Raw genomic sequence first — 20,787 nt, forward strand, 5'->3', positions numbered from 1 at the left:
AGCCACCTCTAGAGACTGTGGATTCTTGTCCCATTTCACCAGAATCTCTTTTTTGCAGAGATCTCGTATGGAACTGGGCAAACGGAACCGCCTCGAAAGTAGACACCATCAGGCCAAGCACCCGCATGCAAGCCCAGAGGGATGACCATCTGCTGGACAACAGAAGCTGAATTGCCTCCTGCAATGTCTAGAGTTTTTCCAGAGGAAGAAACACTCTGGCTGAGGCCGTGACCAGACCGAGACCCAGATAGTTCAGTTTTGTGGACGGAACCAAAGCAGACTTCTGAAGGATCAGAATCCAACCGAACTCCCTCAGAGTTCGCAGAGTAATCTACAAGTTGTCCATCAGAGCAGTCAAAGACTCCGCTTCCACAACAATGCTTGCACCAGGGCCAACACTTTTGTGAAGACCCGAGGAGCGGAGGCGAGACCAAAGGGTAACGCCACAAACTGATAATGCTCCTCGCCCACGGCAAAGCCTAGGAAGCGCTGGTGACTGGCACATATTGGAATGTGAAGGTAGGCGTCCTTGATATCGACCCCTGATGTAGGGACACCACTACTGTGCGAATGGACTCCATTTGGAACCCGCACAAAACAGTTTAGCGCCTTGAGGTCCAGAATTGGACGTACCTTGCCCTCCTTCCTGGGAACTGTAAAAAGGTTTGAGTAAAAACCCCTAAAAAATTTCCGGAATCGGAACCGGAACAAAAGTAACAAGTCTTGCACTGCCCCAAAGAGACCCCGTAAGCGATAGTGCAGGTCGGAAGAAAGGACCTTTCCAGAAAATAAGACCGAAACCCGATCTTGTAGCCGGACCGAATGACTTAGTGGACCCACTTGTCCTGTACCAGGGAGGTCCACGGATCTGGAAACCAGCGAAGACGTGCCCCCAGCTAAGATACGAGTGAGGGTGCCCCTTCATGCAGAGGAAGCCTTGTCCGTAGGTCTGGAAGAGCCCGCTCGTGGCTTGCCATACTAGGTCCTCTTGGAACCTCCAGTGGAGGCCCTGAAGGGCTTTGATTCTTTGTCTTGACGAGGGACGAAAAGGCCTCTTGTGAGCCGAGAAGTATGGCCCCCGTCTAGGACAGGGCTCTTTGTCAGCCTGTAGAAGAAGTGTACTCTTCCCCTCTGTGAGACCCTTAATGATGTCATCCAAGGAAGCTCCAAACAGGCGATCCCCTACAAGGGGGGGACCAGACAAGGCCCTCTTATAAGTCTGGTCCGCAGACTCAGCCAGATAAGCCGCTGATACAGACAGCCTAAAAATCAAAGGAGCCTCATCCAAAGAGGCATCACAGATAAACTGTAGCCCCTAGACCAACTGATCCGCCAGCTTAGCAAAGGCAGGGGGAAGTTGTTTCCCCTCCAGGTCCCGGCATAAAAGTTTAGCCCACTTGGTCAGAGTTTGACACCCGGGCAATAATAAATACCAGCCTAAGTGCGAACCAGCCACAGTGAACATATGGCGGTCCAGAGCCTCCGCCCTCCTATCCGCCGGATCTTTAAAGGTCGGGGACTCCTCAACCAGAATTAAGATAGCTTTATTTAACCCGGAAACCGAGTCCACTACAGGTGGGATAGGCAGGGATACCGCATAGCAATAACGCTAAAGGACCACAAGAGTGCGTTTGGGACAACCCCACTGTTTTGTGACAATGTTGTCAAAGTAAACAGAAAAGGGGAACACCCTTGCCGCTTTGGAGGGCCTGTGGGTGTCAAAAGGGATCGGCACCTCCGACGCAGCATCAGCCGCATCCTCAATTTTTAAAGTTCCACGCACTGACACAATCAGTGCATCCCCCAGTGCCTTTTCATGCACGGCTAGAGGAGCAGAGGAATCATCCTCACTATCTGAGCATTCAGGATTTCGTGGACGCAGACCCAGTAGGGTGACTCGTGTCCGTAGCGGCCGAAAACAGATTCTGGATCTGAGACAGATGAGGAAGGGGAGGGTGGGGGGCGCTATATACTAAGCTTACCTTGAAAACATAACAATCAGGGGAGGGTCGCCAACTGCCAACCCTGCAAAGGGGACGCCGACCAAGGGCCCACAAATGGACCATCTACTGGACCCTGCAAAAAAACAAGGGGGTCGCCCTCTGAGCCCCTCCATAGAGGCCCGCATAATAGGAAATAGCCCCCTTAAAAGGAGGCCGCCCGCCGTGACTCAGACACGCAGGCGCATCGCTAAAAAGGGGCAGGTCCCCTGCACAATAATGGCGGCATGGCTGCCATCAAAAAAATAAACTGCCCCCACAGCGCCACCCCTTCCAAGGGAGGCGCCAAGCTGGCCGCAAGCTGTGGCCTAAATTTTTGTGGAGGCGCAGTCGCAAGTGCACGGATCCCAGCCAGGAAGATGCCCAAAAGTGGGGGCTTCAGCTAACCTCACTAGGGCCGCCCCCCAACAGAGGCGCCCGCCTTGGCTGCATGGCCTAGTAGGCTGCAACCCGCAGCCTACATTTTCATGGATGCCGAACTGTGGGCGCAAGCCCCAGCGGAGCCAACCATCCAGGGGCAGCGGAGAGAGGGTGGATGCCCAAACAGAGGCTAGTGGCTTCAGCCACCCTCACTGGGGCCGCCCCATATTGCTCCCGACCAGTAAGCCACAAAGTCGTGGCCTAAATATCTAAACCATCCACTCCTCCAGCCCAACAACTACAGCAGGGAGGCCAGGGGACATCCCTGCCATAGTCACCAACCCCCAGGGTGGCTAGGAACCCCGCTCAACCCCTGTTGCACACCAGGAAAAACCTGGCCAGCAGCAACTCCAAAAAGCCCCCCTTAAGAGCAAGTGGCAAAAGCCAGCTTATAACCTCACCCGGGGGGGGGGGGGGCGCAAGACCCACAGCGACCACCGAAATTTTAAAGGAACTGGGGGAAGGAGGAGAACCCGGGGGTCCCACTGTCCCAGGGAGGGGCCCGAGTCCACCCCAAAACCCTCCAGGGCTAGAGGGGGGACAGCTACTTACCAAACCAGGAACAGGGTAGGTACTGCTCCATCAGAATGGTGGGGGATTTAGGCCAAGGACAGGTCATAGGCGCCCTCACAAAATGTTTACTTTGCAGGCCAGTCCCCGTCCAGTGGGGCTATGTCGCAGCCGACCTAGCATGGAGCTGAGGCTTGTGCGCGCTCGCTGGCCAGACTAGGGGGACCCTCTGGATCTAGATTATCCAGTCTGTCGCCCAGTCCAGCTGTTGTTCGTAGATTCTCACAGGAACAAAATAACAAAGATAGGAAAAAATTCAATTTAAAAGGAAAAAAAATTGCCATGACCAGAGAAACCAGCAAAGAAAGGGGGGGGGGGGAACCTTTTGGGGAATCATAAATGGAGAAAGATCTGGGAGTCTTGGTAGATGATAGACTAAGCAATAGCATGCAATGTCAAGCGGCAGCAGCCAAAGCCGGCAGAATATTAGCATGCATAAAGAAAGGGATGTATTCCAGAGATAAAACTATAATCCTTCCACTTTATAAAACTCTGGTCCAACCGCATCTGGAGTATTCTGTCCAGTTCTGATCGCCAGTCCTCGGGAGGGATGTGTTGGAGCTGGAGAGAGTCCAGAGAAGGGCAACTAAACTAATTAGGGGATTGGAGGACCTTAAATTATGAAGAGCATCTGCAGTCGCTTGATTTATTCTCCCTGGAGAAGAGACGCCTGAGAGGGGACATGATAGCAATTTATAAATACCTCAATGGTGATCTCAGCATAGAAAAAAAGCTATTTAGTCGAAAGGATTACATGAGGACTCGAGGACATACAATGCGATTAGAGGAGAAGCGTTTTAACCTCAGGCAACGCAGGGGGTTCTTTACTGTTAGGGCTACAGGATTGTGAAATTCTCTACCACAAGAGGTGGTTTCTGCGGGAAGTATGGTGGCTTTCAAAAGACTCTTAGACGTACATCTCAAGGATCAGAACATTCAGGGGTATGAGAGATGATTTCGGCCATACACACCTACACAGGTTGAACTGGATGGACTATTGTCTTTATTCAACCTCACCTACTATGTAACTATGAAATAATGAATTTAATCCATTTTGGAATAAGGTTGTAACATAACAAAATGTAGAAAAAGTGAAGTGCTGTGAATACTTTTAGGGTGCGCTGTATGCAGAATACCATCTCTGAACGTACAACACATCAAACCTTGAAGCAGAAGGGCTACAGCAGCAGAAGACCACAGCAGGTGCCACTACTGTCAGCTAAGAACAGGAAAATGAGGATACAATTTGCACAAGCTCACCAAAATTGTACAATAGATTTGGAAAAACATTGCCCGGTCTGAGGAATCTCGATTTCAGCTGCGACATTCAGATGGTGGGGTCAGAATTTGGCGTAAAAAACATGAAAGCATGGATCCATCCTGCCTTGTATCAACGGTTCAGGCTGGTGGTGTAATGGTGTGGGGAAGGAGGGTAATGGCTCAGGCTGGTGTAATGGTGTGGAGGATAGTTTCTTGGCACACTTTGGGCCCCTTAGTACCAATTGAACATCGCTACGGCCTACCTGAGTATTGCTGCTGACCATGTCCATCCCTTCAGTGTCCCCATCTTCTGATGACTCCTTCCAGCAGGATAATGCACCATGTCACAAAGCTCAAATCATCTCAAACTGGTTCCTAGAATATGTCAACGAGTTCACTGTACTCCAATGGCCTCCAAGGTCACCAGATCTCAATCCAATAGAGCACCTCTGGGAGATTCGCATCATGGATGTGCAGCCGACAAATCTGCAGCAACTGCATGATGCTATCATGTCACTATGGAGCAAAATCTCTGAGGAATGTTTCCAACACCTTGTTGAATCTATGCCATAAGGAATGAAGGCAGTTCTGAAGGAAAAAGGGGGGTCCAACCAGGTACTAGAAAAATTGTACTTAATAAAGTGGCCAGTGAGTGTATGTCTACTGGCCTGTAGTTCAATAACCCAAGCTGGTGGTTCAGCTCTAAATTTGGAGACCTTGAAACTAAATTCCCTTTTGATGAGGGGCAGGAGAAAAGCTTCTCAGATGCACAGTTTCTCTTACATTAGGATCCTCCTCAGAGCCCTTCTTACATCAGAGTCTGCCTTAGGAAGTTCCCCTCACATCAGGCTCCCTATCAGAATTGCACTTACATTAGGGTCCTCCACAGAGACTCCCTTATATCAGTCTGCCTTAGGAGTATCCCCTTACATCAGGGACCACATCTAAAGTTCACTTACATTAGGGTCCTCTTTGGAGCCCCCTTATATTAGGGTTCCCTCATCAGAGACCCCATTATCACAGTCTGCCCTAGGAGTCTCTCCTTACATCAGGGTCCCCCATTACAGCCCCCGTCTTACATCAGTGTCCACCTTAGCAGTCCCCCCTTACATCAGAGTCTGCCTTAGCAGTCCCCTAAGCATCAAGGTCCCCATCAGAGCCCCAGTTATATCTTTCTCACAGTGTAACTGTAGTCAGAACAGCAGAAGGTTTGGAACCGGAAGGTGGAGGAGGTATGGATGGAGGAAGTTCCGTCCTCTTGCTGGGGCATCATTTGCTAGAATGCTAGAATGCTGGTTGTCCCAGTAAACAGCTGATGGGATGAGTACAGCACAGTGGGGAGCACCTGACTATCTGTGAGCCATATGCAATCCTGTTATTGGCTGAATTTGTCCTGCTGCTGTAGCTTGGAGACCTCTGATCTATTCAACAAAAAATAAAAACGTAGTCATCCTTTAACTTTTCTTGGCAACAATCACATCACATTATTTACGCAGACGTTCAAATCAAAACCAGTGTCCTTGATTCTCTAGAGCACATATGTCAAACACAAGGCCCGCGGGCTGAATCCGGTCCAGCAGGCCTGGTCATGTGGCCCTCGCACCCAGTTTTGAAGCCACAACTTGGTGGAACTCTATTCTGCCACCTCCGGCTCTCACCCTGCTGTCACTCTGTGTTTACAAAGGACAGCTTTGCTCTAAACGGCTCCCAGAACTAACAAATTTCTGCACTCATGGCATGGACAGATCGTCAGAATCTGAGAGAGAGAGAAAAGGAAACTTTGAGGATGGGGTTGCACACTGTGCATAGCATACCCCTGAACCCTGCATTTTGAATGTAGCGCACCCCTGAACTCTGCGCGTAATAGACTCCTGAACTCTGTGCGCAGTGCACCCCTGAACCCTGCACTCTGTATGTAATGCACTCCTGAACTCTGCTCTCTGTACGTAGCGCACCCCTGAACCCTGCATTCTGTACACAGCAAACTCCTGAACTCTGTATGCAGCTTAATCCTGAACTCTGCGCTCTGTATGTAGCTTAATCCTGAACTCTGCACCCTGTACGTAGCGCACCCCTGAACTCTGCATGTAGCTTAATCCTGAACTCTGCATGTAGTGCACCCCTGAACTAGGCATGTAGCCTAAACTGAACTCTGCTCTCTGTACATAACGCACCCCTGAACCCTGCACTCTGTACATAGCACACTCTCAAATTCTGCACTCTGTGCATAATGCACTCCTGAGCTCTGGTACGTGGCGTAACCTGAACTCTGTACGTAGCGCACCCCTGAACTCTGCACTCTGTATGTAGCTTAATCCTGAACTCTGCACCCTGTACGTAGCGCACCCTGAACTCTGCATGTAGCTTAATCCTGAACTCTGCATGTAGTGCACCCCTGAACTAGGCATGTAGCCTAAACTGAACTCTGCTCTCTGTACATAACGCACTCCTGAACCCTGCACTCTGTACATAGCGCACTCTCAAATTCTGAACTCCGTGCATAATGCACTCTTGAGCTCTGTACGTAGCGTAACCTGAACTGTGCACTCTGTACTTAGCGCACCCCTGAACTCTGCACTCTGTATGTAGCTTAATCCTGAACTCTGCACGCAGCACACCACTGAACTCTGCACTCTGTACGTAGCGTAACTGAACTCTGTATGTAGCTTAATCCTGAACTCTGCACGCAGCACACCACTGAACTCTGCACTCTGTACGTAGCGTAACTGAACTCTGTACTCTGTATGTAGCTTAATCCTGAACTCTGCACGCAGCACACCACTGAACTCTGCACTCTGTACGTAGCGTAACTGAACTCTGCACTCTGTATGTAGCTTAATCCTGAACTCTGCACGCAGCACACCACTGAACTCTGCACTCTGTACGTAGCGTAACTGAGCTCTGTACATAGCGCACTCCTGAGCTCTGCATGCTGTACGTAACGTAACCTGAGCCCTGCACTTTTTATGTAGCATGATCTTGAACCCTGTACTGGTGTTTTGAGGGCAACCAAAGCAGCCCACGATGAAATTGAGTTTAACACCCCTGCTCTAGAACAAACAATTTTGCGAGCAACCTCTTTCAAACTCCCAATCATCTTTCACAATCACTCGCGCCAATGACCAATCAAGTTGGACGCAGCATAATGGAAGGGAGGAAATAACAGTTTATTGGACCAGCACATAATTCCAACACATTCGAGTGTCACAAGTGCATTTATGTATTGCATCAGGCTTAAACAGTATCGTAAACTTTGCTAAACATCATCGACCCTCCTCCCCCACCCCCTGAACTCCCACCCCCAACCCCCACCCCCAAATCCCACTTCCTTCCAAACAGCATCAGTAACACGACTCAACACGTTGTACTGTGTATAAATGCAAGGAATAAAAAAAAAAAAAAAAAAAAGAGGATTATACAAAAAAAATACAGAAACGACTGCCCTGGGGCAGACACAGACCTTCCGCCGCCACTTTCGAAACAAAGCACCAATTAGCCACGGCAAGATGTAGGCTCCACGGGCCAAAAAAACTGAAGGAGGAGGCGGCGGCGTATCTTATCACAACGAGTAAGCTGCGCTTCCCAGGCACCGTGTGGTTGAAATGCTGGTGGAGGCTTTGTATTTTGTAGGATCCTGCGGGAAGTTCGTATCAGCGCTACCGGGAAACGTAGAGACCAAGGTCCGACAAGTATCAAAAAAGTACCAGGGAAGAAAAAAGTAAAAAAAAAGTAAAAACAAAAAAAAAGAAAAGAAAATGTGTTAAAAAAAAAAAAAAAAAAAGATACGGGGAAGAAACGGATGCTGTTGGCCTACCCTGAGCAAATGGAGAGAAAGCGGCTTTTTCCTAATCTTTAGAGACCTACGGTAATGACAATGAAGCATCTGTAACAGTAACGTATAGAGGCACAGCCCACAAGCTCGAGTCAAAAAAAAAAAAAAAAGAAAAACAAACATTCTATACAATCTCTCTGCTGCTGCTTCCACCCCATAGTCTAAACTTATAATAATAATTATTATTATTATCATGATACAAACCCCCTATGACAGAAAAAGAAAATAAAAAATACATTCCTTTGACACAATCTTTTTTTTTTTTTTTTTTTACCTTTCAGGGGGGCATAACGGGGAGTGAGTCCAATAGAAAAGGAGAATGATTTTGGTTACAAAGACAAAAAAAAAAAAAAAAAAAAATGCGTCAAGCTTGTATATCGCTTGTGACGCCAGTAAAACATAGCAACACAAAGTAACAAGGTTTCTTAATTAAAAAAAAAAAGGGAGAAAAAAAATACCTGGTCGAAAAAGAAAAAAAAAAAACAACAACGTCTTGTGATACCACGATTTTATTCCAAAAAAAAAAAAATATTTGGCATTATTTGTTATTTTTTTTTTACTCCTGAATAGTTTGCAGCCCTGAGATGTGGTGATTTCCTCTGTGGGATTGCAGGGCTCATCGACACCCCATAATGCATTGAGACGCATGGGCAAAGTTCAGGTTCAGCTCTTCCAGCGCTGCCACAGTCAAGCCGCAGCTTGGCGATTGTTTCGTTTTTTTTTTTTTTTCCTCTCTCATGATTTTGGTTTTCCAAGTTGCGTCTCCCTCACCTTGTACAGCTCGATACCAGGCCAACCTGTTAATGGTACCAGACCCGGTAGCATAGTATGGCGCCGGCGGTCAGCACAGTGAACATACAGATGTTTAGCACCAGGGACCTCCATTCTTGGCTGTCGTTTTTGTCGTCCGCTGGGTTGGGTTTGATCTTGTCATCTGCGTCGGGTGAGGAGTGGGTCTGGTCCGCCCCGGTGGTTCTCCTACGGATTTCAGTGTCTTGACTAGTGCTGGGCAAAGCAAAAAAAATGTTTAAATCATTGAAGGAGAGCAAGAAAACTGTTAAAGAGAAACTGTACTTGCACACATTAACACCAATACTGCAATGGCTGATGAGCACACCTCTCTTCTAACCCATCACAACGCCATATGAAGTGGAATTATAAGCAGAATTAAAATAGCAGTTTCTGTTTCTCTGTATCACCCCTGTAAGGTAAACCTCACACTGGCTTCAGCATGTATAGGAGCCGTGTGAAGAGCAAGCTTTGTCGAAGCTTTAAAAGGACCATTCAGCTCCAGTTTGTAAATGCTGAACCCCCGATCCTAATGAGAGTGCTGATTGCCACTTTATCCACTTGCCTACTGGGCACTTTTATCCCCTTCCTGCCCAGGCCAATTTTACGCTTTCATATAACAATATTTTTCACATTTTTTTATATGAAATTCCCCACCCCCAAAAAATCTAATTTTTTTTTAATTTTTGGCCAATTTGTTTTCTGCTACCTATGTTTGGTGAAAAAAAAATCACAATAAGCGTATTTTGATTGGTTTGCGCAAAAGTTATTGCGTTTACTAACTAAGGGTAAGATTTCTGTAATTTTTGGTGTTTTTTTTTTTTAACGAGTAATGGCGGCGATCTGCGATTTTTTTTGCGGGACAGCGACATTGTGGCGGACAGATCGGACCCTTGACTGACATTTTTTACACTTTTGGGGGTACCAGTGACATTACTACAGTAATCAGTGCTATACATATGCACTGTTACTGTAAAAATGACACTGGCAGGGAAGGGGTTAACTTTATTGGAGAGGGAGGGGTTAATGTATGCCTGGTGCTTACTGACGTGTGTGGGGGGAGATGACTGAGTGACACAGGGACAGATCGCAGGTTCAGCTATGCTGAACCCTGCAATCTGACCCAGCCTGTCACTTAGGAGATCCGCCCGCTTGTGTTTACACAAGCGGGCGGATCTCCACACTCGATTCCCCGACGATCGGGGAAGAGCAGCGGCGATCACCGCCGCTCCTCCCCTGGCCCGACTCCTGCTGTGACTGAATACAGCGGGAGCGAGCCACCGAGGAAGGGGAGTGTCTGGCGACGTAGGTCTACATCGCCAGACGATAACGAACCACTTTGCCGCAGTAGAGCTCTAGTGAGCAGACGGCATGTGGTTAAAGACTAAGCCTTTTTCTGACATTTGTTGCTTACAAGTTAAAATCAGGATTTTATGCTAGAAAATTACTTAGAACCCCCAAACATTACATATGTATTTTTTAGCAGAGACCCTTGAGAATAAAATGGCAATCATTGCAATCTTTTATTTCACACTGTATTTGCACAGAAGTCTTTCAAACACAGTTTTTTGGGAAAAAAATACACTTTAATGAAATAAAAAAAAAAACTAAACAGTAAAGTTAGCCCAATTTTTTTATATAATGTAAAAGATGATGTTACACCGAGAATCGTGAACACTGCAGCTTTACCCGTAGGTGTGTTCAAGCAACACTGGACAGAAGGGACTGAATGAAAAACTGTGGTGTTCAGCTTGTAGGTCCTGCTACCCCTATGCATATCAAGGGTTAATCTGCAATTTTAAATGGACTGTACCTGTAATGTTTTTACTGTCTTGCCTGAAGACCTCCCCCAACCCCTTTCCAATTATCTTCTAGGCAAAGTTCCAATGCTAACAGACAGTAGACAACACATACCACCACCATCTCCATAGTACATACCTTTCTACCGGGGGCTGAGCTGATAGGTGGACTTTGCCATCCGGTAGGCTCTCCTCCACCACGCTGACTGCCCGTCTGATCACCTCCTCCACTACTTGCTGCGGGAAGAACTCTGGCTGCTCGACCATCCTGCCATTCAAAGTCGTCTCCGTCATGCGTTTAGGAGGCCGGGGTGGGGGTGGGGTGTGTTCCGGAGGAGGGTCCATGTCCTCGTTGGACAGTTCTTTCCATTGTTCCTGTAGTAAAGACAATACTTTTCACTGGTGTTCATTAAAGAGACCCTGTCACCAACTTTAAAAAATTGCATATACTGGGGTCATGGTGGAAAAAGGTGATCCGCTCTCTCTCTTACCCTTCCTTTCTCCTTCTTCTCCATGTCCCCCCTCTCTCTCTTCCTTTAGTACCCTTTCTTGATAGTCGTCATTTAACTTTTTTTTTTTTTTATCATTTTTGCAGAATAACTTTGTTGTTTTATTCTTATATGCCGAAACAGTAAATCGGGGTGCCAAAGATAATTTCATTGCGGGATGCATCAGCAGTATGGCTGCCCTCGAAGGGCCACTTGTATCTGGGGTACGCTACAGAGTTCAGAATGCGTTATGTACTGAGTGCAGAATTCAGGAGTGCGTTACACAGTGCAGATTTCAGGAGTGCGTTATGTGCAGAGTGCAGGGTACGGGGGGGGGGTTATGTACAGAGTGCAGGATTCGGGGTGCCCTATGTCCGGGGTTCAGGGGTGCATACCGTACAGAGTGCAGAGTTCAGGGAAGTGATGCATACAGAGTGCAGGGTTCAGGGGTGCCCTATGCACAGAGTGCTGAGTTCGGGGGTGCGCTATATCCAGAGTGCAGGGTTAAGGGGTGCATACCGTACAGAGTGCAGGGTTCAGGGGTGCCCTATGCACAGAGTGTAAAGTTTGGGGGGGGTCCACTATGTCCAGAGTGCAGGACTGCGTTACGTACACACTGCAGAGTTCGGAGTGTGCTGCATACAGAGTGCAGGGTTTTAGGGGTGTGCTGTGTACAAAGTGCAGTGTTTAGGGGTGTGCTGTGTACAGAGTACCAGGTTAAGGAGTGCGTTATGTATAGAGTTCAGGGGTATACAGATTTGAGACTTAGGGGTGTGCAAACCCAAACCCTACCCCCAAAGCTTCCTTGCATCTGTCTCTTCTACTTGGCCCGCCTCTAGTACATCCTTGGGTAGGCGGCTCAGCCTCACCTTGAAGGGAGATCATTCTCTCTCTCTGATTCTGGCGATCTGTCCCCGCCTTGAATAAATGCAGGGATCTGTTAGAGCTGGGAGTCGCTGAGAGCAAAGCTGTCCCTTGTATAAGTGATAGAGGGAAGCAGAGGGTGAGAGTCGGAGGTGGTAGAATGGAGTTCTGCCACGTTCTGGCTGTAAAACTGGGTGGGAGGGCCACATGACAAGGCCTGGTGGGCCTTGTGTTTGACATGTGTAGTAAATAGTTGTTATCTCTGAGATTTGTAACCCCTGCATCAGTTCATCTTATAAAGTTTACCCATCAGGTCTCAGTCCTGCCATCTCACAAATTCTGGTCCAATCATATATGTTTCTCTCCAATGCGTCTGCATTAACAATTGTTTGTTTTTCTATGTTTTCGTTGTAAAAAATATTTTAAATGCTCACTATAAATGTCTTGTTATTCACTTGCAATGTGCCTTTGAACTTGCTAGATTGCTCCAGAAAAAGTAAAATTCCCAACACAGCCCCCTTCCTCCTTATTTGTCATAACTCTCTCCTCTTCTGGGGGTGCTTAACTACCGTCTGTGCTGGCCCATCTCCTTAGCCCCTCCCCTTCCTACATGATGTAGCCGCTGGGGGAGGAGCAAAGAGGAATACTATAGACCACATGTGTCAAAAGCAAGGCGCGCCAGTCCATTTCATGTGGCTCTCGCACCCAGGCCTTTTTTTTCTTCAAGCAGGAGCAAGGCAGTACTTTGTTCCGCTATGTCTGGCTGTTGCCCTCCATGCCCCACTGTCACTTGTAAATACAGAAGCCTTCTGTGTTTACAAAGACAGCTTTACTCTTGGCGGCTCCTGGCTCTTAAAGACCCCTAAACTGCAATGTACACACTCACGGCGGGGACAGAGGCGAACTAATAATCTCCCTGCAAGTGAGAGAAAGGCGGAGCCGCCTACACTGCTGGGCCAGGTATGTGAGATGCAAAGAAGCTTTTTGGGGAGGAAGGGGAGATGAGGGCTGTGAAAGGAGATGTGTGTACAGGTAGGGGACAGGAGAGCGTGGTGCAGAGATCAGAGCCGAGGAGGAGAGGTGGAGGTGAGATGTGGACAACAAGTGAAAGAGAGCTGAACCTTGAACTCTGTGCATAGCACACCCATAAACCCTGCGCTCAATATGTAGCACACTCCTCAACCCTGCACTCTGTACACAATGCACCCCTAAACTCTGCACGTAGTGCACTCCTGAATTCTGCACTCTGTACCCAAGGCACTCCTGAACCCTGTACTCTGTATGTAGCACACCCCTAAACCCTGCACTTTGTATGTAGCACTCTCCTCAACCCTGCACTCTGTACACAATGCACCCCTAAACCATGCAATTAGTGCACTCCTGAACTCTGCAGTATGTACCCAAGTCACTCCTGAACTCTGCACTCTATGTGGCACTCCCCTAAACCCTGCACTCTGTACTCAATGCACCCCTAAACTCTGCAGGTAGTGCACTCCTGAATTCTGCACTCTGTACCTAAGGCACTCCTGAACCCTGCACTATGTATGTAGCACACCCCTAAACCCTGCACTTTGTATGTAGCACACTCCTCAACCCGGCACTCTGTAGGCAATGCACCCCTAAACTCTGCACGTAGTGCACTCCTGAACTCTGCACTCTGTACCTAAGGCACTTCTGAACCCCGCACTCTATGTGGCACTCCCCTAAACCCTAAACTCTGAACGCTGCATACTCCTGAACTCTGAAGGTAATGCACCCCTCAACCCTGCACTCTATATGTAGTGCTCCCCTAAACCCTGCACTCTGAACGATGCATACTCCTGAACTCTGCACTCTGTACGTAACGCACTCCTGGACCCTGCACTCAGTATGTAGTGCTCCCCTAAACCCTGCATTCTGAATGCTGCATACTCCTTAACTCGGAGTATAGTGCACTCTGCAAACATAGTCATACAGATACAACCGGCCCTTTGAGGTCAACCATAATGCTGATGCAGTCCGTGATAAAACTAAGTTTGACATCCCTGCAATAGATTGTCATTTGAATGACAGCTCTGGGTCTGCTGACACCACATCCAAGATGGACCCAGGGGCTTTTGGATGTCCACACAGGAAGGTGTTTACAGGTAAATAACACAAATAAAATATGTTAACTGCAAATATATACTTATGGGAAGATTTCAGCTGAAATGGTCTAGTGACGGGGTCTCTTGAAATCTGAATTCTGGGTAAACCGCTATAACCTATAAACGCACCTGTACTGAAGAATCTCCCATGATGAATTTGGCCCCCTCAATGACGGCCAGGTAAGAAAATCTAAGCTGGTCTGCCGTCTGGATGAGACCCATTCTGTATTTCCTCATATCTAAGAGAACCTGTTTTATGTCCACGGAGGAGGGGTCTTTGCGCTTGTCCATCTGTGTGAAAGACCAGGTAATGTTAGAATTCGAAGCACAGCGCACCCAACTAGACACAAATATATAAAGAAGGAAAATATAAAGTGCCTTGCGAAAGTATTCGGCCCCCTTGAACTTTGCGACCTTTTGCCACATTTCAGGCTTCAAACATAAAGATATAAAACTGTAATTTTTTGTGAAGAATCAACAACAAGTGGGACACAATCATGAAGTGGAATGAAATTTATTGGATATTTAAAACTTTTTTAACAAATAAAAAACCGAAAAATTGGGCGTGCAAAATTATTCAGCCCCCTTAAGTTAATACTCTGTAGCGCCACCTTTTGCTGCGATTACAGCTGTAAGTCGCTTGGGGTATGTCTCTATCGGTTTTGCACATCGAGAGACTGAAATTTTTGCCCATTCCTCCTTGCAAAACAGCTCGAGCTCAGTGAGGTTGGATGGAGAGCGTTTGTGAACAGCAGTTTTCAGTTCTTTCCACAGATTTTCGATTGGATTCAGGTCTGGACTTTGACTTGGCCATTCTAACACCTGGATATGTTTATTTGTGAACCATTCCATTGTAGATTTTGCTTTATGTTTTGGATCATTGTCTTGTTAGAAGACAAATCTCCGTCCCAGTCTCAGGTCTTTTGCAGACTCCATCAGGTTTTCTTCCAGAATGGTCCTATATTTGGCTCCATCCATCTTCCCATCAATTTTAACCATCTTCCCTGTCCCTGCTGAAGAAAAGCAGGCCCAAACCATGATGCTGCCACCACCATGTTTGACAGTAGGGATGGTGTGTTCAGGGTGATGAGCTGTGTTGCTTTTACGCCAAACATAACGTTTTGCATTGTTGCCAAAAAGTTTGATTTTGGTTTCATCTGACCAGAGCACCTTCTTCCACATGTTTGGTGTCTCCCAGGTGGCTTGTGGCAAACTTTAAACAACACTTTTTATGGATATCTTTTGGCTTTCTTCTTGCCACTCTTCCATAAAGGCCAGATTTGTGCAGTATACGACTGATTGTTGTCCTATGGACAGAGTCTCCCACCTCAGCTGTAGATCTCTGCAGTTCATCCAGAGTGATCATGGGCCTCTTGGCTGCATCTCTGATCAGTCTTCTCCTTGTATGAGCTGAAAGTTTAGAGGGACGGCCAGGTCTTCGTAGATTTGCAGTGGTCTGATACTCCTTCCATTTCAATATTATCGCTTGCACAGTGCTCCTTGGGATGTTTAAAGCTTGGGAAATCTTTTTGTATCCAAATCCGGCTTTAAACTTCTCCACAACAGTATCTCAGACCTGCCTGGTGTGTTCCTTGTTCTTCATGATGCTCTCTGCGCTTTAAACGGACCTCTGAGACTATCACAGTGCAGGTGCATTTATAAGGAGACTTGATTACACACAGGTGGATTCTATTTATCATCATTAGTCATTTAGGTCAACATTGGATCATTCAGAGATCCTCACTGAACTTCTGGAGAGAGTTTGCTGCACTGAAAGTAAAGGGGCTGAATAATTTTGAACGCCCAATTTTTCAGTTTTTTATTTGTTAACAAAGTTTGAAATATCCAATAAATTTCGTTCCACTTCATGATTGTGTCCCACTTGTTGTTGATTCTTCACAAAAAATTACAGTTTTATATCTTTATGTTTGAAGCCTGAAATGTGGCAAAAGGTCGAAAAGTTCAAGGGGGCCGAATACTTTCGCAAAGCACTGTAACAAGAACATATCAAGAAATAAAAACATAAGTGTACATGATATTGCATCATCATGTCTAAATGATAGTACAGGTTCATCATCCCTTTATTGTTTTTTTATCAACTTTATTGCTACCACAAGGGGGGGACAATATCCCTTGTGATAGCATGGGCCATGACAAGTCCTCTTCATGGAGAGATCTAGGGTCTTTTAGATCCCAGATCTCTTCTCTGACCTCCAAAGCATCTGATCAAACCAAGATCGGTTTCATCATAGAAGCCAGTAACGGCTTATCAACAAACAAACCGAAACCAGAAGTGATGAAATTCTCGTTGCTTCCAGTTTCTGATGTCACAGAAGGGGAGGGGGAACCTCTATTCCTTCCACTCTTTCCAGGGAATGCTGTCGCATTGTTACCGTGCTCCATGCTTTGACGGGAGAGCGCGGTAAAGGCTGTGGCAGGAGGGGGGAGGGACCTCTTTTTTTGATGTCTGTAGAAATTATCAAGTTGCTGTATAGCCACCTAAATCACTTCTACGTTAAAGAGGCATCATCCAGGTATAACCACTTTAACTGGAGGACGTCATATGACATGCTACGGGCAGGAAGTGGGTAACGGCCTAGTTAAGGGACCACTTCCCAAGGCTTTATTGAGGTTGCACCGATCCAGATGCATTGCTTTCATATCTGTATTAGAAGAAAACAATAAAAAGAGTTAAAGTGATAATACATTTTTTTTTAACCACCGAAAGATTTACCCCCTTCATCACCAGGCCATTGTTTGCAATACGGCACTGCGTTATTTTAAACCGACAATTGTGCGGTACCCAAATAAAGTTTATGGCCTTTTTTCCTCAGAGTCTTCTTTTGGTGGTATTTGATCACCTCTGCAGTTTTTTTGTTTTTTTTTTGTGCTATAAACAAAAAAATACTGAATATTTAGGAAAAAACAAAAACATTTTTTTCTGCTAAAAAAAACATCCATTAAAAAATTGGGAAAAAAAAAAAATCGAATTTTTTCATCAATTTAGACCAATATGAATTCTAGTACATATTATTAGTAAACAAAAATCCCAATAAGCATACATTGATTGGTTTCCGCAAATGCTATAGCGTCTACAAACTGTGGGATATTTTTATTTAATAATTATTTTACTAGAAATGGCGGCGATCAGCGACTTATAGCGGGACAGGCAACTTTGCGGCGGACATTCTCACACTAACTGACACTTTTTGGGAACCAGTGACACTGATACAGTGATCAGTGCTAAAAATATGCACTGTCACTGTACTAATGACACTGGCTGGGAAGGGGTTAAAATCAGGGGTTAACTGTGTCCCTAGCCAGTGTTTTACTAAAGTGTGGGTGATGCTTTTACACTGTGGGAGGTGCTTTTACACTGTGGGAGGTGCTTTGCAGGAACACAGGATCCATGCCTTCCATTCTTTCAGAACGGTAGTCTGCCTTGTCAGTGGCATCTTAAGAGCATTATAGGCCCCCGGGCAATGCAGTGCACTGGGGCCCCGCCTACACAATCACCCACCAGAATAAAAATGCAAATCATCGATAAGGCGATATTTATTGGTACAGCAGTGCCAGGCTAATGACCGCTTCCGAGTTTGGGGGGCTGGGTCTGGTGAACACACACACGGACGGGGGTCAGACTCGACTGTCCTGTGTGTGCCTGTTCCCGTGGAGGTGGACAGGCATTCCTGCAGTTGTGGGCTCCCCCTCCACGGGCCAAGTGGCCTGGCAGCAGCGCAGGGCCGACAGGCGCTTGCCACCTGCTAAGTTTGGTGGCGGAATGCACACAGGAATCGGGAATAATGCTTGACTGGGGCTGGGCCCCCCGGGCAAGTGGGGCCCCCGGGCAACTGCCCAGCATGCCCATTCGGTAAGATGGCCCTGTGCCTTGTTTACATAGGCAGATTGCAGTTCTGCCTCTCTGGCTGATGATCGTCTGGTGCCGGCGGGCATCCATGATCGACTTCCGCAATGTGTAATCGCAGCGGGAGCGAGTCGCCGCCGGGGTGCATTTGCGCCCCCCTGCGCACCTGATCCTGTGCACAGCTGCTGCCCTGTAGCAGTAAAACTGATATAGGGCAGACGCTATGTGGTTAAAAAACAAACATGTTATACTTACCTGCTCTGTGTAATGGCTTTGCACAGAGCAGCCCTGATCCTGCTCTTTTCGGGTCCCCCGCCAGCGCTCTTGGCCCCTCCTTCCTGCCAATTGACCCAGAGCAAGCAGCTTGCAATCGGAACACTCCCGAGCCGCTGCTCTCTGTGTGTCCTTTCACACACAGAGTCGCAGCTCTCCCACTCCCCTCTCTCCTCTTTGGCAATTGGCGGGGGAAACCCAGTAGAGCTGCACAGCATTAGAGAAAGATGGGGCTCAGGTAAGTATTAGGGGAGGCTTCGGCACATGAAGGTAAAAAATCTTGAGCCTTTACAACCACTTTAAGCTAAGAGTGATTTCTCCAAAAGGGAGAAGAGGTCCATCACTTTAGGGTTGAAGACTCACAGAGTGGGATAGGGTTATAGGGGTGGAGGACGTCCAGGGAGCCTGTCCTTAAAAGGTTTTCCAGTGTCCAATCACCTAAAGCAGGGATGTCCAAACTATGGCCCTCCAGCTGTTCAGGAACTACAATTCCCATGAGGCATTGTAATTCTCTGACATTCACAAACATATATATTAAAAAAGAATAGCGCAACCATGCAAAAGAAATGACTATTAAATATGGAGACAATCCATAAATAAAAATGGGGGTTTAGTCCCACCATATGGCCATATCGTGCTCAAGCCCACCACTGCGTCAAAGTACCCCATTCACAAACATAACTAGGCATGATGGGAATTGTAGTTCCTGAACAGCTGGTGGGTCATAGTTTGGACATAGCTGACCTAAAGGTACCAGCCTTTAACTCAGGGTCTATGAATACTCAGCCTGTGTCCTGTACTGTACAATCAAGCTAATACAAATTAAATCTGGGCAACATATGTGTAAATTAGGAGGGGGACCTTTACCTTCACTTGACTACGAAAACCACTAGAATTCTACTACCATACATGGCCAAAGGTTTGGTATCACCTGCCCTGCACACCTATGGAACGTGTCTTTGGGAATTTGTGAAGTCAGGTATTCATGTTGGATGAGAAGACCTGGCTCACAAACGACATTCCAATTCATCCCAAAGATGTTTAGTAGGGTTGATGTCAGGGCTCAGTGCAAACCGCGCCAGTTTTAGAATGGGGTGCCCAACAAACTCACATAGGTGTGATACTTTGGTGTCCATAACCTTTACGCCAAGATACAATGCTAAACAGGAAAAGGAGAGAAGAGCACCACCTGCTGACTCTAATGTTAATATGCAATATTTTCCATTTCAAATTTTTCGCTTTTTGTTTAGTAATTTGTAGAAAATTATTGTACATTCCAGTATAATGAGGTGCTAACAAGATGACACTCACCAGCAGTAAACAGGTATCAGCCAGGCAGAAGGTCCCCGATCGGCCGATGCCAGCACTGCAGTGCACCACGATAGGCCCGTGTTCGGGATTCAGGCACCCCGACTCGCGCACCTTGAAGAGGAAATTGAGGAATGATGCTGGAGACTCAGGAACGCCAAAGTCCGGCCATGTGGTGTAATGAAAGTGCAGAATCTCTCGGGTCTCTTGTGTCTGCAGAACGAAAATGGGAAATTGGGATCATTTTAAAAGCAGAAGCACCTTTCAAATCAGTAACTACCACCAATATACATGTATCCTTTTTTTTTCTTGCAACATAAGTGAGGAGCCAATGGGCAGTTCAAAACTGGACACCCTTCCAAATGAAGAGCCTGTGTCACCCCTTGCACAATGAATTCCAAGGTGTCAACATTTTAATGAGGGTACCTCTGTCCTAGTCTATATATGGAAGAAAATTGGAGGCATAATGGACATTGATGGTACCATAAATACTGGACATACCAATATAATATACAAATTTATTACATCACCATAAAATTATCAACGAAGAAAGAATACAAATAGACAAGTCTTGTCTATGTGTATTCTTTCTTCATTGATGCTTTTATGGTGATGTAATACATTTGTATTTGATATTGGTATTTCCAGTATTTATGGTACCATCAAAGTCCATTATGACCCCTTGCACAATGCCGTAGGGAAAGGAAAAACAGCCTATGGCCAGATCAAGTAAGGCTCACTACACACCATGACAATCCAATCATTTTTCATCCTGGGCTATACTTGCTATGATAGGCTGAGAACGCGGTGAAGCCACAAAAACATAACTGGCATCAAAGAAGGCACCACAAAAATGGCAGTTATCTTAAACAATATGCCCTGGGAGAGTTCTCCAACCATAAGTCAAAGTTTACAAAGCAGCTCTTCTCTGCAGATGGGGATCTGGCCGTAGCTGGAAGTGACATGTATGCACTACTTAGTATGCTATTTAGAGAATAAGATGTTGTCTGAACTGGCTTGATTAAATACTAAGCCCCCAAAAAAATTGAAAAGCACCAGCATAGGGGTTGTCCGACTAAATTTACCAGGGTCTGGGGTGGCTGGCTGGATATTCCTGGCCTAATCATGGATAGATGATTATGCTGACATCTTAGCAGGGCTTTTTTTCAGCGGGAACGCGGGGGAACGCAGTT

General features: G+C 46.6%; 2 protein-coding genes across 2 annotated transcripts in view; both read right to left on the minus strand.

The window, feature by feature from the left end:
- Positions 1-20,787, minus strand: part of BCAS4 (breast carcinoma amplified sequence 4) — a 1,047,728-nt gene that overhangs the window by 773,807 nt on the left and 253,134 nt on the right. The window lies entirely within an intron of this gene.
- The window catches only part of PTPN1 (protein tyrosine phosphatase non-receptor type 1), a 171,031-nt gene continuing 159,032 nt past the window's right edge, over positions 8,789-20,787 (minus strand). The window contains exons 6-9 of the mRNA XM_082272203.1: positions 19,598-19,807; positions 14,278-14,439; positions 10,810-11,045; positions 8,789-9,087 (exon numbers count right to left, since the gene is read on the minus strand). Coding sequence (XP_082128329.1) covers positions 8,883-9,087; positions 10,810-11,045; positions 14,278-14,439; positions 19,598-19,807 — 813 coding nt within the window. The 3' untranslated portion in view covers positions 8,789-8,882. The remainder of the gene's footprint in view (positions 9,088-10,809; positions 11,046-14,277; positions 14,440-19,597; positions 19,808-20,787) is intronic.

Source organism: Pelophylax lessonae, assembly GCF_965119305.1.
Source record: "Pelophylax lessonae genome assembly, chromosome: 11".
Lineage (NCBI taxonomy): Eukaryota > Metazoa > Chordata > Amphibia > Anura > Ranidae > Pelophylax > Pelophylax lessonae.